The 18,488-nt window shown below is 37.6% G+C and overlaps 1 protein-coding gene across 2 annotated transcripts in view; it reads left to right on the top strand.

The window, feature by feature from the left end:
- PHIP (pleckstrin homology domain interacting protein) overlaps nucleotides 1-18,488 on the top strand; it is a 103,335-nt gene that overhangs the window by 43,748 nt on the left and 41,099 nt on the right. For both annotated transcript variants that reach the window (XM_035320635.1, XM_035320636.1), the window contains 5 exons: nucleotides 7,520-7,648; nucleotides 12,698-12,923; nucleotides 15,884-16,021; nucleotides 16,902-17,085; nucleotides 18,013-18,136. In XM_035320635.1, the coding sequence (XP_035176526.1) occupies nucleotides 7,520-7,648; nucleotides 12,698-12,923; nucleotides 15,884-16,021; nucleotides 16,902-17,085; nucleotides 18,013-18,136 (801 nt within the window). The remainder of the gene's footprint in view (nucleotides 1-7,519; nucleotides 7,649-12,697; nucleotides 12,924-15,883; nucleotides 16,022-16,901; nucleotides 17,086-18,012; nucleotides 18,137-18,488) is intronic.

Consider the following 18,488-nt stretch of genomic DNA (forward strand, 5'->3'; position numbering starts at 1 on the left):
GCATTATTTTTTTTTGAAGGAAAGGTTACCTGTAACCTTGGAATTAGTTATCAGTTAATTTTAAGTTAAATTTTTAATGTCTTTACATTAACGTCAGGTACGTGAAGCAAGGAACTAAAACTCTATATACATTTTTTAAAAGCTGTATTGGTTATGTCTGGGTGTTCCTGAAGTAGTAGTTGTGAAGAACAAAAGTTTTGCTTCAGTAGATATAGGTGTGCCTACAACTGAGAATACAAAAATCTAGCAACTGCTTTTCACGTTTAGAGGGTTACAGCATGACTAAATTTCTGATAGTTAAGTAGAGGAAAAGTTAGGTAGAGGAAAGCATATTGGAAAGATCTTATCAAGGAGCAGTCCTGTCTTCACACCTTATTTGCTTGTTACTTCACTGCAATAGCTTCCATTAGAGTATGTTCAAACTTTATTCAGTGAAGTATGTAATGCTGTCATATGGCGAAAAGAGTAAAGTTTGTTTTCACAAACTTATTTCTAGGTTCACTAAGGTTTCCCGACCAGTCTTAAAGTTTAGACTCAAGCTCTTAGTATCTATCATAAAGTGTAGTAATGAAAACATGTAGCTCTCTTTAGACCTTAGTTTTCCTTCTCAGATTGATTCTTCCTTAAGAAGCCTTGGGCTGCGGAAACTAAATATTGTATTTGATATGCTTGTTTTGAAGGCGTTCTTGGAAATTAAGTAATTTCATTTGATTGCCTTTGAAAACATTTGGGGGAGTAGAATCAGCAGGCAGATGTTAACCTGCCTTGTAAAGCCACCCTCTTTTGGTTAAATTATGATGATAATGGTGTAGCTTTGAAGTGCTGCTGCTATTTCAGATGGCATTGTAAGAAAACAAGTTACTCTTGTAGAAATGCAGGCACGGAATCAGTAAATGTAGTGATATGTATTATACACTAGTTGTATTTAAACAGTAAAGCTTGTCTTTGAAATTGGAAATGTGTACTGTCACGCACCCAGTGAGACAGCTTGAAGCTTTGCTTTACATTCACTATATGAAGTTATGGATGTGAATATATGCCTTTTCATAGCCAGGTATTAGTTAATTTTTGTATGCCAGTCAATGTAGATAAATGCTTTACATTTAAAATATAAAAGTTCAGACCAGGCAGACATTAGGAAATAAGGACAAGATTGCTGAAGCTAAAGTCTGAGGTTTTGTTTCCACATCTGCAGCTAGCTGGTATCTGATGAATGCAAAGTTGTCTGGTACTCTTCCTGGTTCCATGCATTTCTTTCCAAGTGGGTCCTTAATTACTTTTGGAAGATATTTGGTAGTCATATTGCATGGCCCTTTCTTTGAGCTTTTACATTCTCCCCAGTCTTGCTACACATACTGTATATATCTTTTCAAAGTTCTAAAAAGAAACACTTTCTTAGCCTTGATCTCTGGTTGTATTGTGAATCTATTTGGAGCTGTTAGTGTAAACAGTGACTAAAATTGTCATATGCAAGACTTGCTCAAGTAAAGCACAAGTTCAGGCATCCCATAAGAATCTCCCTGCCTGTTTTTTTTTTTTTTTTTTTTAATTATTACTATTATTTTCACAGTGGAAACTGTTGAGAGTATAATTTTGACACTTCTTGAAGTTAAAGGAGAGTCTGCTGCACTACTTGATGCAGTGATACTTGTGATATTTTTTTCCCCCTCTTTGCAGTCTCTGTACCCTTTCTTATACGTTTGGTGGTTTTGTATAAATCAGTGAGAAAAATTGGGAACCACAGTGGAGGTGACAATAGATAATGGAGATGTTGTCAAGCTTTTGTGAATTTGGCCAGACTCCCCAACCACCCCCAAAGATGGTTTCAGTATTTTGTTACAATTTAATCCTTATTTTGTTTAGAATTTACTGTGTCAGTGTTACAGCATCAAATGTTTCAGGTGAAAAGGGTTTCTTCCTGCAAATTGTCAATCAAGCAGAGGCTACCAAGTTGTGATTCAGATTTTTCAGCATGCTCCTGCTTCTTCAGAGAGCTGGTTTTTGACTCTGTCCTTTGTTTTTAGTTCTGTGTGGTTACTTGAGAGATTTATATAAACAAGGGACGGTTTGGGTTGGAAGGGACTTCAGATCATCTATTTCCAACCTCCTTTTACTAGGCAATTCCTATGCTGTGCCTCCTATTGTCTTTTTAACATAGTGTTTTTCCTACCCTGTCTTCTGAGGTCTGGTCATTATTTTGAAAACGTAGCAGAGAGTTTCATCTTACAAAAGAAAGCATACTCTTTCACTGATCTCTGCAACGTGATTCATTATTTTCTAACCTTACTTTCACTTTCAACGCAACCTGATACACTCCGGTGTTATCATATCAGTTACAACATTGTTTCCTTTTCACTAATTAGTAAACTTGGATTGCCTACCTAGTAGCTGTTGACAGCTGATTGATTTTTTAGCCTACTTGAACTTTAGCCTAAATGGCATACCAAAAAAATTGCAGAAGAACAACGTGGAAGATCAGAGTCCATCCAGGGCCACTCAGCAATGTGCTCTGTACGTTGGTTGTTTCCCCGATATGAGGGGAATTTTGGATTAGTGTCTGAAAAGGCGTACCACTTGCTCACATGGACAGCCTGGTGTAATCTCCAGCAGAACTGGAACTTTAAAGACCAGTTACTTTGTGTGTTGTGGCCTTCATGAAGTCTGAAGAGAGCTCCTGTTTTGCTGGGCTTACATGGGACTGTATTTTTAGATCAGGTTTTGTAGTGACCGCATCTGAAATACAGAATAGCTTCAAATAAGATTTTACATGCAGTAGTTTTGAACTGGTCAGCTGTAGTCCTACGGAAATGTTTTTGAAATTTTTGAGAGGTTCCACCTTTGAATAGTATGTAAGAGCTCATAAGGATCCTGAAGAGTAAAGCCATCGTCATGCTTTATTAGTCCCGGTAAAAGCCTGTACTGAGTTTGCAGAATGTTTGTGAACAAACATTTCCTTAAGAAAAAACAAATTGTCAGTATCTTGTAGAGCTTTATATAACTTCAGGCACTCTTAGGGCAATCTCTCAGATCTTTTCATGGATATGTTCAACTTTGAAGACAAATAGAGTATTCCTGAATAGAATAGATAACTGATTGGGGTGGGATGCTAGGAAGATGGAAACTTTTCACTCTCGGTTTAATTACTTCCCGTCCACTTCCTACCGTCTGATCCTTTGTTAGAGTTCTGGAAACAGTATAGAAGCCCTTTCGATTTTTATTTTTTAAACTGGCTTAATAAAATTAAATGTTATTTTCCACTCATCCAAAGCTGCAGCAATCTCTTCTGACTTTGTAGGAAGTCTATAGATATTTTTTGGCTTATCATGGGAGCCTGCTGTGATCAGAGATTGCTCCTTAAAGCTAAAGAGAACCTAAATATGCAAGGGACTTCAAAATAGCTGGAGACTGATTCAGTTCAAGCAGCTATGATGCACTTCCAGCAATTATGCAAGAGACGATTTGTTTTAATAATAATTAGTTGTCTTTTTTTTTTTTTCCTATTTTTAGAAAGTTGTTCAAGCATATCAGTGTTCTGACTGGTAGAATCTAAAATTTAGTTTTCAAGTTTGACTGTTGTTCATGATTAATTTTCACTTGCTCACATACATTTAAGTTGACAAGCTCTCTTCCTGCTCGAGGTCTCTGTATATCCATTCAGAGCCTCTTTCCTAAGTGTCCGTGTTAAGAGGCTGAGCTCTCAGGTTTTCCCTTCTCATGCTGGGTGAAAACATTCTTCTGTAGCTGTTGCAGTTAGGATTTACTTCTCTTGAAAGTGGGAAGCACAGATTTTTTGTGTCGCTTTGGAAGAGCTCTTTCTTATCACTGTCTTCTTGTCCAGCTGTGTGTGTGCTTTTTCTTTCTTGTCTGGTTATACTTCTGGTGCACTTTAGGATTATAGTTTTCTTTTTGTTGTTGCATTGTGTATGATGCATTGCAATGAATACACAGTGATCTTGCTCTCTGTGTTTCCAGCTAATGGCCTCAATCTCTTCATGTGAAGGAAGAGAAAGTATCCACCTCAGGCTAGAAAAGACTTAGTTCTCTGACGTTTTTAAGCACTGCTGATGAAATGTGTTGGAAGGTGTGACAGAGGTGCATAGTACATAGATAGAGGTGCATAGACCCAGTTCCGTTTTTATTTCTGCCAATAAGTTTATTATAAGTTCATTATTCCTAATAATCTTACTACATTTGTGGTCTACTAAATTTTGTCCTGTTGGCTTCTGATTGCTTCAGTTGATACCATTTGTGCTGTGCCCCACATCTGGTCTTATTAGATGGTTTGCCAATGCTCAAAAGAGCAAAGAACTCATCAGCAAACTTATTTTTTCCATTGTCACTAATAGAAAGACCTGGCTTAAGGAACTTCAGTAATCACATTCTGTTATCTCTTTATATCTTCTCAAAACCAGTAACTGTTATTCTTTCCTTAGAAAGCCTGCCTACTGTGCAGTTCTCCTACTAGTCATGGTCTGTGCCACTTGAGCAAAGTTTTTAGAGCCATGTCATGGCTGTGAAATCTAGCTAGGTTGAACGAACTGTATTTTCTTGCTATAAGAATCAGTTAATTTACTGAAGGAATTCTTCTGAGTTTGTCTGCTACACTCTACTCCTTGATTCATTCTGCATTTTACTCCCTCCCACTGCTACCCCACGTGCTGTGTTTTTCACTCTCCGTAGGAACTAGTTTTTAAGTTTTTCATACCACCTACTGATGACAACTCAAAAAGGCTTGTTATTGCTCCAGTCTCTCTCTCTGTAGATAATACTTTTCTGCTTTCATAGAGCAAATTATTTTTAAGGATCTAAAGTATTGTTTTGTATAGTAGTTTCACAACTCTGTTCTCCTTGGTTTAGGGACTTTAAATTCTTCAAAACTGAGAGGAAAAGACTTACCCTTTTTGTTTCTCTTAATCAGCATTCCTCTCTTTGTGACTTTAGTCTTCATTGTATAGCATCACGAGTTCTTTCCTGCTCATGGCTGAGGAGTTTGTGCTACTAGCTTTGCTAACAGCAGAGTCTTAACACGCTCACTTTTGGGCAGTCCTTACTTTGTAGGGACAGCTCTGAATTAACTATTTTTTTTTGTTCTGATGGGCAGCCTCTTTACCACTGATTTCCTCTCATTCAGTAGGGAAAGGTTCCAAACAGAATAAACAGTTCATCTTCGGGATGTAGTCTTCAGAATTCTTGCATCTTTGAATTAAAAGGGATAGGGTGTGGAAAGCTGCATTTTTGCTCAAGAGCCTCATCTAGTTTGCCAAAGTTACAGTCTCATTGATTTATTGCAACCTTCCCTTTTGCAAGTTAACATTTAATTTCTGTTCCAAATGACCAACTCCTGTGTTATTATTGAAGAAATCCCATTGTGAAGTATCACTTTATTAATCCAAATTTTTTTTTTATTATTATTTTTTTTATATATATCTACTGGATATCGCACTCTGGCAGTGTTTGCCCTTTAGTTTAAATAGCAATTATGTCCTGGAAGCTTATGTCTAACAATGATTTTTGTCCTTATAGTGCCAAGGGTCTTTATTTCAGAGTAGTTATATACCAGCCTTGAGGGGCTGTACTAAAAGATCTGTCCTTTCCAAAAGCATGTTTTATACCAAATTCTGGCCACACTTAGAGTAAAACTATTTACACTGTACTAATTACTGAATAGTAGATCACTCTATTTTCCTTTATGTAAAAAATAAATGTCATCCATCTAACACTTCAGTCTGACTTCTAGGAGTTTCTTAAAAATGGTCTGAGACATTTCTTGTGGGGAAGGATTAAAAAGATCTGTCATCTAAGAGTCTGATTTTTTTTCTTCTATTTTTAATTTTTCCCTTCACCATGGCTAGCAAACAGTTCCTCACATGGCATGACTTGTTTTCCTTGTAAAACAAGGCTTCACATTGTAGGCTCTGAGAGGACCCTGAAATTCTGTTTATGAAGAACTTTAATGTTAGGAAGCTTGATATTTTTATGTTTCTTTCACTGGGGGAAGGGAAGGGTACTGGAAATCTCTATGTAAATACTCCTCTTCCAGGTTTTTACTGTACATCTAAAAAGCTTAGTCTTGGGCTGAAGTTCCTTCCCCTTTGCACCTGTCTCCCCAGACTGTCTCCCTTTAATAATATGAGCTTTCTGCATTCAAAACACACCACGAGGCTGTAACTTTGCCTTGGTTGTTGGAGCTTGCTTAGCCTAAATAAATTCTGCATTCTTAGCTGTTGTGATGTTAGTGCCACTCACGTGGAGCTCTGGTTTTATTTCCCATCATTTTCTGTAGGATACTTCTAATAAGAATCCGTTCCTTCTGGAGTAGTGGGCAAAACAGAACATGAAACTCGGATCGGTTTATGTTCCTTTTTCCCTAATCCAGAAACTTTTATGGAAAATACCTGTAGTAAGAATGACATCTGTCAAATACTGGAAAGCAGTGGTAGTAGGTGTAGCAGCCTTTACCAGTGGGGGTGCGTGCAGGGGTGCGGGTGCGGATGTGCTCTAAGACGGGGGGCAAAAGGCTTGCACTTCTTGCCTTAGTCTCAGCCTGTAAGACAGTGAGGACAGTACCTGCCTTGGGATTTTTGAGGCTTAGTTCATTAAATTTTGAATGATGGCCTCTGGAAGGTGCTGCAGAAGTGCACAGTGCTACCGTGTGCGGGCTGAACACCGTCATTTTTTTCTGGCAGTATATGGGCCTGCCACAGTTAGGGAAAGCTTTTTTTGTTTTATTTTTTTTTGGTTCTGCTTTAAAGAAAATAATGCAAAAGTGCTTTACTGGGGAGAATAGAAAGGGGCTTTCTGAAGAGGTGCTGAAGACATGAAAATTCAGAGTGGTGATTGGTCACCTCTGCTTGATTGACAGGTTGCAGGGAAAAACAAAAACCCCTTTGTTCTGGCTTAATGGAACTGGAAAACAGAAAATGAGTATCAGGTAAAAATTCCTTTTTTAAAATCTTTGCAGTTCTCCTATGAAAAGCGGAGTTTTTACACAAATCCAAACCTCCCCCACTCCAATAAATTAGGAGTAGGAATTCCAGAAACAGGCAGCTGCTAAGTTGTGTAATGTGGGTTGTCTATGTCAGCGCGTTTTGTAGTGGGCAAGTGTCCTGAAACACCACGACAGCCAACCTTAATGGGCTAGCTTAGCAGAAAGGCAGAGGATTGAAAGGGTGTAGCGACTAAAGCCCTGAACTGGACCCAGCTCTCTGGTTAGGTTTATTAGCAGGACATTCAAGGGGAGGCTTTTATTTTCACTTCCTATACTGTGCCTGCTTTGTGGATAAAGTCTGTCAGTTTCTACTACTATCAATTTGGCATCTTTCATGAGCATTATTACAAAATCCAATGAAAAGTGAATAGTTAAAAAAGTAAACTATGTTTTAAAGTAACTTCCATCTAGCAGTATACTGTCTTGCAGATTTTATATAAAGTTCAACATCAGCACAACAGTTTTGAGAATCGTAAATGAAAACGATTTATTTCTGATAACTTAATTATTTTGTATATTGATGTATTTCAGATTGAAGGACAAGGACACGGTGCAGTTTTTGACTGCAAGTGCTCTCCTGATGGACAGCATTTTGCATGTACTGATTCTCACGGTCACCTTCTGATTTTTGGCTTTGGTTCCAGTAGCAAATATGACAAGGTACAGTACAAGATGAATATCAACATGTTTGTCTGTTTTAAATGCATTTGTGCAAGCTTTCCTTCAGTGCTTCAGCTCAAGAGCCTGTATCTCAATGCATTTTTTCAGCCATGAATATGGGATGTTTCAGATTCCTGTAGCTGACACTTAGTTTTTTTTTTTTTTTCACTATTTCTTGTTTTAAGCTACAGAAACATGCTATTTTGCATGGGAAATTGAAAAAAAAAATCATGCGGTCACTGTCTCCTCTCTTAAGTGAGATGAGATGGTTGCAAATGTCTGCTAATGGGTCCACGTGGATAATGAGTAATCAGCATTGGAACTAAAAGTAGTTAAATATTTTGCTTTGAATAATATACTGGTTCCTAACTAAGACAGAAGATGGGTGGACGTGTAATAGAAGTAATTGCTGATACCTCTATTTAAACGCTGCATAGCCTGAGTGACAGTTACTTACAGTACATGCACTGTACGTTCTAGTTAAAAAATTTATGTCTGCTAATGTATTTCTGTTGTCATGGATGCTGTGGTGTTCACACAGCAGTGTTCTACTATTGCTGTGTAGTTAAAATATTACATCTTTATTCTTAAGTCATAACATTGTCTATTCTAAGTGTGGGCGTTTTGTCACAGACTGTATGTAAAGACTGTATGTTTACTGATGGTAAAGATTTGTAGTGTTTAGTTTTGGTTTGTTTTTTCCCCCTGTTGATGAGCATGCCCTTTGAACTGTATCAGTTACACAGTTTGCAGTGCCTACAAGGTTCTTACTTCTTTTACCCCGCAGGAAAGAGGTGATGTGTCTCTCTTCTCCTTCTAAGACTTAAGCAGACATACCTGCTCTAAGATTTTCATATCTGCATTTTCATATCTAGTACTTGAAGGTTGTTGATGAAGTGCTGGCATCTGGATCTTGCCTCCTCCTGCTTGTGATCTTTTGACTCAGACTGGCCTTGAAATCACTGTGGCAAACAACAGTGTGGAGGGGTCTGAAGGACGGAGAGCAAAAGCAGTTTTAATCTTGGTCATGTAAACCACTACATTTCTTTCTGTAGTGTTCCAGCTCTTGTTTTGATGCCCATTACAGCAGCATTTTATACTAGGATTTGTTTTTGTTATGTTAATCAACTATAACTTGAAGTTCTTGGCTGCTGTTGCTATCCCTCAGCTGTTGCTACAGTTAATCCACCTAAGCATTTTCCCTTTCATACCAAAGACAATGAACAGGAGCAAAGATACCACAAGCTAGGAAAACCGGAGCTATTAGATCAGTTTCAAGGTCCTTCCATCATCTTTCAGTGTTCTTACTCTTATAAACATTAAAGCCTGTTGTGATGGAAAAGGTTTTCTTACTATATCAATAGATTTGTTGAGGTTTCTTTTTCTCTCCAGTCATCTTGGAAGTGCATAGTCCTCTGCAACTCATAAATGCTGAAAATGGAATTGAAAGCAAGAGCCAGTTAATCTTTGCTGTGATGGACCAGGATTCTCCTTTATGTAGCCATCTGAAAACTTTCCTTGTGAGGGATTAGACCTGTTTGAATAAAACCAGTTGCTTTTTACTTCTTGAACACAACAGACACTTTGTTCTCTTGGGATTTTATCTGCAGTCTCTCTCTTTTTTTTAAAAAAAAAAAAAGGATTATTTTTTTTTCAGTTATTGGATGATTTACAATGATTCTCTCCAGTTACTACTGTGCCAATCCCGTCTTGACCATAGAAAAAATTGGAAAAAAAGAGGATTTACCTCTCAGTCTTATATCTCATCGTAGAAGTTACAGACCTCTTCCTTGTCTGATTCCATTTTTTCTTTCATTTTTGTCTGACCTGCCTTGTAGAAAAGGTAACTACAGGTGGGTAGGTGCTGGAGATTTGGTGCTCTGTTTTCTGATATCCCGCCCTCAGCTCCTTGTTCATTTGTTTCCAGACATCTTGTGAGAATACGTTCTGCTAGGATGTGCATTTTTTGGCTTTAAGTGGTTTCCATGCATCCTAGGGAATGAGCTTTACAAGAGAAAGGAGTATGATAACCAATCCTGTACTCTTGTATTTGTGAAGTGTGCTCAGAGCAATGATTCTAGCTGAGACCACATTAGTTTTGCTGAGGGAGCAGACTCTTGATTTTCCCCTTAAACATTTTTTCATGTTGGGTTCAAATAGTATCTGGCTTATAGTGGATTGGAACCACTGTCCAGGCTTCCTCTTCCCTTTTTTTCCCCCCTCTCCTGGTATGATCTTGGCTGTGGTGGTGTTGGGGTGTTGGTGTTTTTCTCTCTCTTTTTTGATGGTACATGTTTTTGTGGAGTAATTCTTTGAGTCAAAAAAGGACTATGCTTGTTGTTTGCTTTGAGCTCCTTCAGTATTTGACTCAGTTAAGGGAACTGTATGTGAGCCAGTCTTAACTGAGATTTCTGACTGGGTGAAGATCATCAGAGATGGGTTGAGCTCACTGTCCACAGGCCACGGGCACTTCAGAAGTCCATGTATAGATGGAAACTTGTCCAAAAATGCATAACTGACCTAAAGATACGTACCTTTATGTTGATTTTAATATTGCATTGGACTGTATCTCTGAGCATTCTAAGGCTTTAGTACCTATAGACTACACAAACCACAGTTCCCTGTTTCAAGTTCACTGCTCCTGTGTGGTGCATTGGTGCAGTAGTGGGGGAAAACTCTTTGCACTTATGTAGGTGTGCCTGGTTGGAGAAACTGAGGATTCTGAATGTGTAGTGTTGTTACTGTTAGGTCAGAGGTTGGACTCGGTGATCTTGGAGATCTCTTCCAACCTAGATGATTCTGTGATTCTGTGATACTGAAGGATGGTCTGTTGGTAGAGCTCTGACCTTGTGGAAGGTTTTCCCATAACAGCAAAGTTGGGTTTGTAAAGTCAAATGTACAGAGGACTCGTGTCCCAGTGGTCATTTATCTTATTTTTTGTTGTGGATTTGATCTCTGATAGTATATCAAGAAACACATCTGTTTGTTAGTACTTCTAACTGTCTGCTTAACGTATGAGCAAATGAATATAGCCATTTAAGATTCTCTAAATCATGTAATTCTTCTGATTTTTCTGTGGACCTGGAGTAGCCTGAGGGATGAGATCATTCCTGAGGTTCCAGTAGGGACTTCTACCTGACAGTAGTGGAGTTCTACCTGACAGTTGGTCTGAGCCTGGGTTCTCCATGAAATGCCATTCTTATCTCAAGGAATAAAAAAATAGTTGTTTACTCTCTCTACCATACCAGTGCAGAGTATACAGGAAAAATAATTGCAAAGAATTCCATCTGGATCTTGCACCAGAGACTATTGTGCTAGGAGAGGAAAAAGTTTCAGATCTCCTCTTTGACAGAAAGTTCTGTAAGCACAGGTAGCACTATACAGATAAATCACAGCACGTTAAAACTCACAGTCTGTACAATCATGCCGTTGGATTCTCTTCTTTCTCAGTATGGAAAGTACTTAATAGGGAAATTTGCACTGAGTGAAAGTAACAGATATTCTACCCTTACATTTCTGGGCAAAAACCTCATAAAGGACTTGTATCTTTATCATACTGAGGTAGCTGAGATGTGAAAATGTTTGCATCTTTTTCATTCAGCCTTTGTTAACTGAGAATCTGGCAGCAGTACTTCTTCCACTCAGGGCTTCCTATTGCAGTAAGATGTTGCTTTGTGCACATGCGCTTTGTAACCCTGAAGTAAATTTTTTGCTACTGCATCTTTCCATGCATCTTCCCAATTTTCTTCCTGGTGGAACTTGTTTGAATTTTTGTGGGGTCCAGATGCAAAGATTCCTATGACTTTATTTATTTTTAATGTGCATCATGTCGGTGCATGTAGGCACTTTCTGATTTTGTAACTGACATGTTTGTGGAAATCATTCTTTCCTGGTCTTCTCACATCCTGGACAAGCAGACCTAATGTCATTGAGAGTCCAGACCTCTGAGCATGATTTTAATGTTATAACCTCTGCCAGACTGATTTCTACATATCAAGTTACAGGAAATTGTGTTATGAATTGGTCGTGGTAGAGCAGACAAGCTTCAGACGAGGCTGTGTTAAAAGCTTCGGACTGTGTTAAAATACCTGTCTCTTAACAGCTAAGACAAGATACTTTTTTTTTGACATCTCTGTGCCTTGGGTCATTTGTTCAATCGTGTTTATTCTGCACTGGAAATCTAATTTGAGTGAACGATGATTTCATGGCTTTATTTTTACTTGTTTAAAGTTAAGCTGAGTATATGAGCTGCCAAGGGGTTTTGCTTGCCAGTAAGTAGTGTTGGGATGTGTAGTACATGTTGCAGTCTGTCTTCTGTTCTCTTTCTCTTTTCTCCTTGTGGCTCAAAGTCTTTCTGATTGCACAGTGTTGAGATGTGTGTGCCAGCAAGGGATAGTGCCATAAGCCTTTTTACATGCAATTTGGACAAAAGAATTTCTCAGTCTTCATTGTCAGTGGAAAGCCACCTAGAATAAATTGCAAACAAGTGGACTGAAATTAAATAATTTTGAGCTTGAAGAATTCAACTTCAGTTCAGCTTTATTTTTTCTGTGGGGACATTTTCACATATCTAGCTTTATAATAAGAATCTACATGTTTGGCTTCTGGTGTTAAAATATTTGGCAGTCACGCAATGTGATAAATATTTTCCTTTTTCTCTTCTTCCTACACCGTAGCTCATAAGTCTGCTACACATTTTTCATTATCAGATGTATATACATCAATATATGTAACCTATTTAATACATCTATGCTGTGTTCTGCCAAATGTTTACAAGTAGTTATAAATTGCCCCCTTCCTCTGCTCTTTAAATGCTCCCCACCCTCAAACCTGTGGGTTACTCTCCTTGTGAGAATATAGAAAGTGCATACTGGGGGAAAAAAAAGTAATTAACTTTTCCCCTTGAAAGTGAGATGAACAGATCAGTTTGTAACCTTATTTATGCAAAAGTGACCATCAATAACGTTGTTAAAAATACCTTTGGCAGTTATCTTCTGTATGTTTTTAATAGGTTCTTTAAAAAAAATTACAAAATGACTTTGTTTACAGATAGCAGATCAGATGTTCTTTCATAGTGATTATCGGCCCCTTATCCGCGACGCCAACAACTTCGTCCTGGATGAACAGACACAGCAGGCTCCACACCTTATGCCTCCCCCGTTTTTGGTTGATGTGGATGGCAACCCTCATCCTGCAAGGTATCAAAGGCTAGTTCCTGGTCGTGAGAACTGCAGGGAGGAACAACTTATTCCTCAGATGGGAGTGACATCTTCAGGTATGGAAAACTTCAGTTCAGTACACCGTAGCCTATACAGTTGCCTACAGGTGCTCTACATTCTGCCTCTCGCTCTGTTCTTTTTCTTCATTACTGGGACTAGTCATTCACATAACATTGACAAGCTTGACACTGATTGCTTGTGATAGACTATTTTACTTAGAGTGTTGTCATCCATCAAGTCAGTCCTAGCTGATGCTACAACATCAGTTAGCTTGGAGCTCATTTCATTATTGAAACAGTAGATTATATTGAGTGAGCTTACAATTATCTCTTTGGGGTAAGACTTCCTACTTCAAAAAGCCTAGGAAATAGACTGATCTTCCACAGATCAGTTGGAATGGGTAACACCTACAAGGAGAGAAAAACGAGGACACCTGAAACATGCAAAACTTTCTTCCTCTGTAGATAAGACAGTCATTCGGCGTAAGCTTTGGTTTGGTTTGAGAGCCCTCAAGGCTTGATGAGAATGCAAAATCTAGGACATTGCTCTAAAGTCATACTCTCCATGTGTACTGTGTGTGAGGAACATGCATGATAGTATGGCCCCATAGGGGCCAGTGGCTATTGGAAACTGCTTAAATGTGGTCCACTTGAGTGGAGATATAAAAAACAATACCTACTTATTACATGTTACTAGTTCAATATTAGTATGAGTGAGCCAACAGTGACTGGTGGCAGTAGCTGTAAATATCTTCAAGATAAGCATTGTTTCATATTTGGATATCCTTGAAAACATAGGAAAGCTTTGTGTACCCGTAAGTAGTGACTTATATATACTGAAGTCTGTGGTGTGGCAGATGTTCCCGGAAAGTTAACTGTCAGTGTTGTTCCCAGAAGAGATGTTTATCCTCGTTTGTAGACCTGAGGATGACAAGTCACTGAATATTTACTTACATAATCATTTTTAAGGAGCATTTCAACATGTCCTCCAAAGTTACAGAAAGAAAGGCTACGTGAGAAGCATTTATAAGAAGGAAAAAAGCCTTTCCGGTGAACGTATGCCATGTTTTCTCTCTTAACTTTTTAGTTAGTGCCTTTAAAGCAAAATTAGAGTTCCAAGAAATAATTTTACGTCATTGCTACAGTTGCAGCATAGACCCATGACATTCTTCAGTCCTCCAAATCTGAAAATGTCCTGGGCATGTTCTCCAATATAATATCTTGAAACAAGTCAGACCGTGTACACAGACTCAACAGTATTAAATTTAATGGTGACACATGAGTGCCAGATGATGCCCATAGCATTTTGTTTAATAGCAGAAAGCCATCAGCAGGGCTGACAGAGAGACGGAGAGACAAAGGGTGTTTGTCTACATCTTTACACTTTAGCAACAGTATATGAAGTCTTATGCAGAGCTTAACTGTGCTGATGTATTTCATATATTCCCCTCCGCTAAGGAAGCTTCTTGCTCTCAGACTTTATTGTGGGATTTGATGGATCTCCCTCAGAGCACTGGCAATTTATGTCTTGTCAAGAAGTTTTCTGTAGGGGCCTAGAAGAGTAGGGGGAATTCAGATAATCTTGCTTGATTTACTCCTTAGATGTTACCTGAAGCTCTTTTAAACCAAATGTATTGGAAAAAAATAAAAATTTATACCAGTGTTTTTACTATTTGATTTGATTGAACTTATGGTTATTTGTGGAGGCAACATTTCAGAAGCTAGATACTTAAAAACATGCCTTTTGTTTAGGTAATAGTCTCTTTATGATCATTCTTGAGTTATCTGTAGTATTTCCCATTATTTTCATGAGACAGTATGTCTGCTCGTAAGATCACCAAAATAAATCTGATTGCCTTACTACACAAGTCAGGAAACATCCAGCTGTGGTTATACCAGAGCTCTTTCATTGATTTCAAGGTTCTGCTGCTTTGGGGCAGTTGACTTCAGCTAAATTAACTTTTGAAACTCTGAGAGCACTATCTTAAATATTTATGTTCTTTGTACATGACATCATCTTTTAAGAAATGGCTATTTCCTTCTAGCCATAATCAAAGGTGTTTATTTCATAGCAGAATTGCTGTAATATTTTGTTCTTGATCTTACAAAATTTTTACTATATCTCTTTGGAATGTAGCTGCGAAAATAATTTCTGTAGCACATTTCTTTGAACATTGACATCCCTCATTACAAAGTTTTTGGAAGTTCTGCTTCTATTGACAGAAGTTTCCTTCCACTCCACCCCACCATACATTTTGTAATGAAGTATCTGACTTTCTTTTCAAATCAGTGCTGTAACCCTTGCCTTTTTCTTCCATAAGTCAAAAATTTTGTGAGAATAAAAAGAGGTTTTGCATTGCTTATGCTTACATGCTATCTTTTTAGTTTGCTGCACAGAAACAGAATTGTAATCCCTTCTTTTAGAACTATTTCCAGTATTTTACTCAAGAGACTTGCCCTAAAGAAGGTTTCCTGGGTTGTTCTACGTTCCACAGAAAATCACCGTTACTTACCTGTGTCATCATTCTGCCCCCATGGAACTCAGTCAAGCATTCTGACTGCTTGCAGTTCTCTAGTATAGATAATACTGTTCTAATTCAGTCAGACCTTCTTGATGTAGTTCTTTCATTTAAATTTTTACCAACGTGTTTTATGGTGCATTTGAGGCAGGCGAAGAACACATTTGGACAATTTACATTGACTGAGTTGACAACAGTTGTATTAAGCTTCTGTATCTTGTTTGCACTTGATCAAATTTAAGCCTTTATCAGTAGTTGTGTGTGATCACCTTCACCCTGCTCCAGGAAACTTAACGCTCTTGATATTAAGAAAAAGTTGTCCAATTTTATAAGCAAGAACAAACACACAAAAAAATGTTAAAAATATGCTTTAGACAGTACTTAAGCATGTGATTATATATTCTACTTGCAAAATGGCAAGCTAAAATAAGTGAGCAGTTTGTAATAGAAGGTTCTTCAACATTTTTGTGTTATTGTATTGTGTATTTTATTTTACAGGATTGAATCAAGTTCTTAGTCAACAAGCAAATCAAGAAGTTAGTCCATTGGATAGCATGATTCAAAGACTTCAGCAAGAGCAGGATCAGAGACGTTCTGGGGAGGCAGGAACTAGTAGTACCAGCCGGATAAGCAGAGGTAAATTATGTAAGGAGAGGGTGTTCTGTTTTTTCAATGGAACCACCTGACAATTGGAAAATGTAAATCACATATTATTGTGCATGACTTTGTTCAGCTACTAGAAAGTAGGTACAGGATGACAGAAAATCATTAGCTTTCCCATCTATTATTTTTTCTTCTGCAAAATCTCAGAATTATTAACATTACAAATTTATCTTTCTTAAAGTTATTGTATGCTCGTTCAAGGAATTTGCAGTAGCTGTGTTCCCTTAGAGTTGACCACTCTGCTACTTAATCTGGAATAGGTCATCTGTTTGAGGGAAACCTGAATTGTTTCAAATTAGAAAATAGTGAGAAAAAGGTAAAGATCAATTTGTTTCTCAGTACAGCTATTCCATGTTTTAGTGTTTAGCAGTAGATTACAGGGTAGTCTTCAGTGCTTTCAAAAAAAAAAGTAAGAATAATGTGTGTGAAAAGTGTGAAAAAATGTTGAAATCTTTGCTGTAATTGTAGATGTTTGAAGAAACTTGGATGTGTTGTTGTTGGTTGGTTGATCGGTTGTTTTTAATACTTCTCAAGGTAGTGGCTTTGGTTTTTTTTGAAGGTAGAAGATAGTTTGAGGAGTATGTGAATGGAGTGAGATAGCCCACAGTTCTGTAAAATGGGTCAAGAGTGCATTGGCACTGGGCAGCTTCTTGTAAATGTTTTCAAAAGCATTTTTAAACAGCAGTGAACCAATGAGATACTTGCTTTATGATGAATGATGAAATAGTTAATATTTGCCTTCTTCTGAACTAATAAGTTAAATACTTAATTCTTTTTTATTTTGAGTTTTTCTTTTTAATTGTTGCCTGTAAAATTTCCATTTGAGTACAGCTATCACTTCTTGACATTTTAGGATCTGTAAGTTCTACCTCTGAAGTTCATTCACCCCCAAATATAGGATTAAGACGTAGTGGACAAATTGAAGGTGTACGTCAGATGCACAGCAATGCACCAAGAAGTGAAATAGCCACTGAGCGGGACCTTGTCGCTTGGAGTCGAAGGGTTGTAGTGCCTGAACTATCTTCTGGTGTGGCCAGGTAAACATAGGCCCAGTTTGAAGTGAATTTTAATTTGGTCAATTTTGTTAAATTGTCACAGCGTTATATGTGTGGTATTTACCTGTTCTCTGATCTCCTAATTCTTATAAAATCTGTTTGTTTGCATGTCACTTGTAAAACTTCTGAATTACACAAGTCAAGTGAATAAGAAATAATAAATGACAGACTAATTTAACAGGTATATGCAGTGGAATCTAATTGCCTAAGTGTTTTTGGACTGCAGCATAAGATTATGGTATGTTTTAACTGCATTTGTCCCTGGCTTTTTAAGCTGGAACACTGACACATTAAGTGCCAGAGATGAATTTTGTTTTTTCAAACGTGAAATAACTTTATTTTGTTCAGTAACATTGTCTTGTGATGAATACTTATATCAATAAGGCAAAAACCCCTACTAGTTATACTCAGACTGCTCTAGCTTTTTGAAACAAGATTGAAATTCTTAGATAACCAATGGTTTTTGTGAATGCTTAAAATTTTGGAAATCTTTTTAAGAGAAGACAGTTAATGTCCTAAGACACAATTCTGGTGTATAAACATGCAGATTTTCGTTATATTTACAAATTGTATCTTGTAAATGAACAAGAAAGAGTATTTTTCAATTATGTTTTTTAGATACTTTGTGAATATTTCTCAAGAAAGTTGCTTTTGAGTTTAGAGTCATGGCTTTGGGAATAGTTAAGTCAGATGTCCTCTGAACAGAACACAACCATGTATTCAATCCTTGCCACTTGAAATCTTTCTTTGTTCAGAAAGGGTATTTGGAGCCAAATTCTGTCTCTAAAGAAAGAAACTACTGTTCAAGGCACGTCATAACTATTGAACATTTATTCTGTGATTTGGAAGAGATTCTGTCAGTGGTAGTGTTTTTGCTTTAAAGTTAACATCTTAATTTTCTATTTTCAGTAGGCAGGAAGAATGGAGAACAGCAAAGGGAGAAGAAGAAGTAAGGGTGTATCGATCAGAAGAAAAAAGAAAACATGTAATGAGTCACATTCAGAGAGAGAACAAAATACCTACTTTCTCTAAGGTAAATAGTCACTTGTACTGTATCACAGTAAGAAGCATAAAAATAGATTGAATTTCTTAGACCACACGAATATATATTAGTCTTCTCAGTTTTAAATTTGAAAACAGGTACAGGAATTTGTTTACCTCTCCAGACTGAGGACACATGTTTATACTGATGTTTCACTATGTTCTAAATAAATTGGGATTGCTCTTAGAAGTCCCTGAAGTGGGGGCCCTGTAAATCTAGCTTTTGGAACATGTTTTGCTGTAGGCTGGCTGTCACTGTTGATCACTACATCCTGATGCTGTTGTCTGCTGTTCGACATACTGTTCTGTGGAAAGGTTCAATTAAAACTTAAGCTGTCGTTCTT

This window comes from Oxyura jamaicensis, chromosome 3, assembly GCF_011077185.1.
Source record: "Oxyura jamaicensis isolate SHBP4307 breed ruddy duck chromosome 3, BPBGC_Ojam_1.0, whole genome shotgun sequence".
NCBI lineage: Eukaryota > Metazoa > Chordata > Aves > Anseriformes > Anatidae > Oxyura > Oxyura jamaicensis.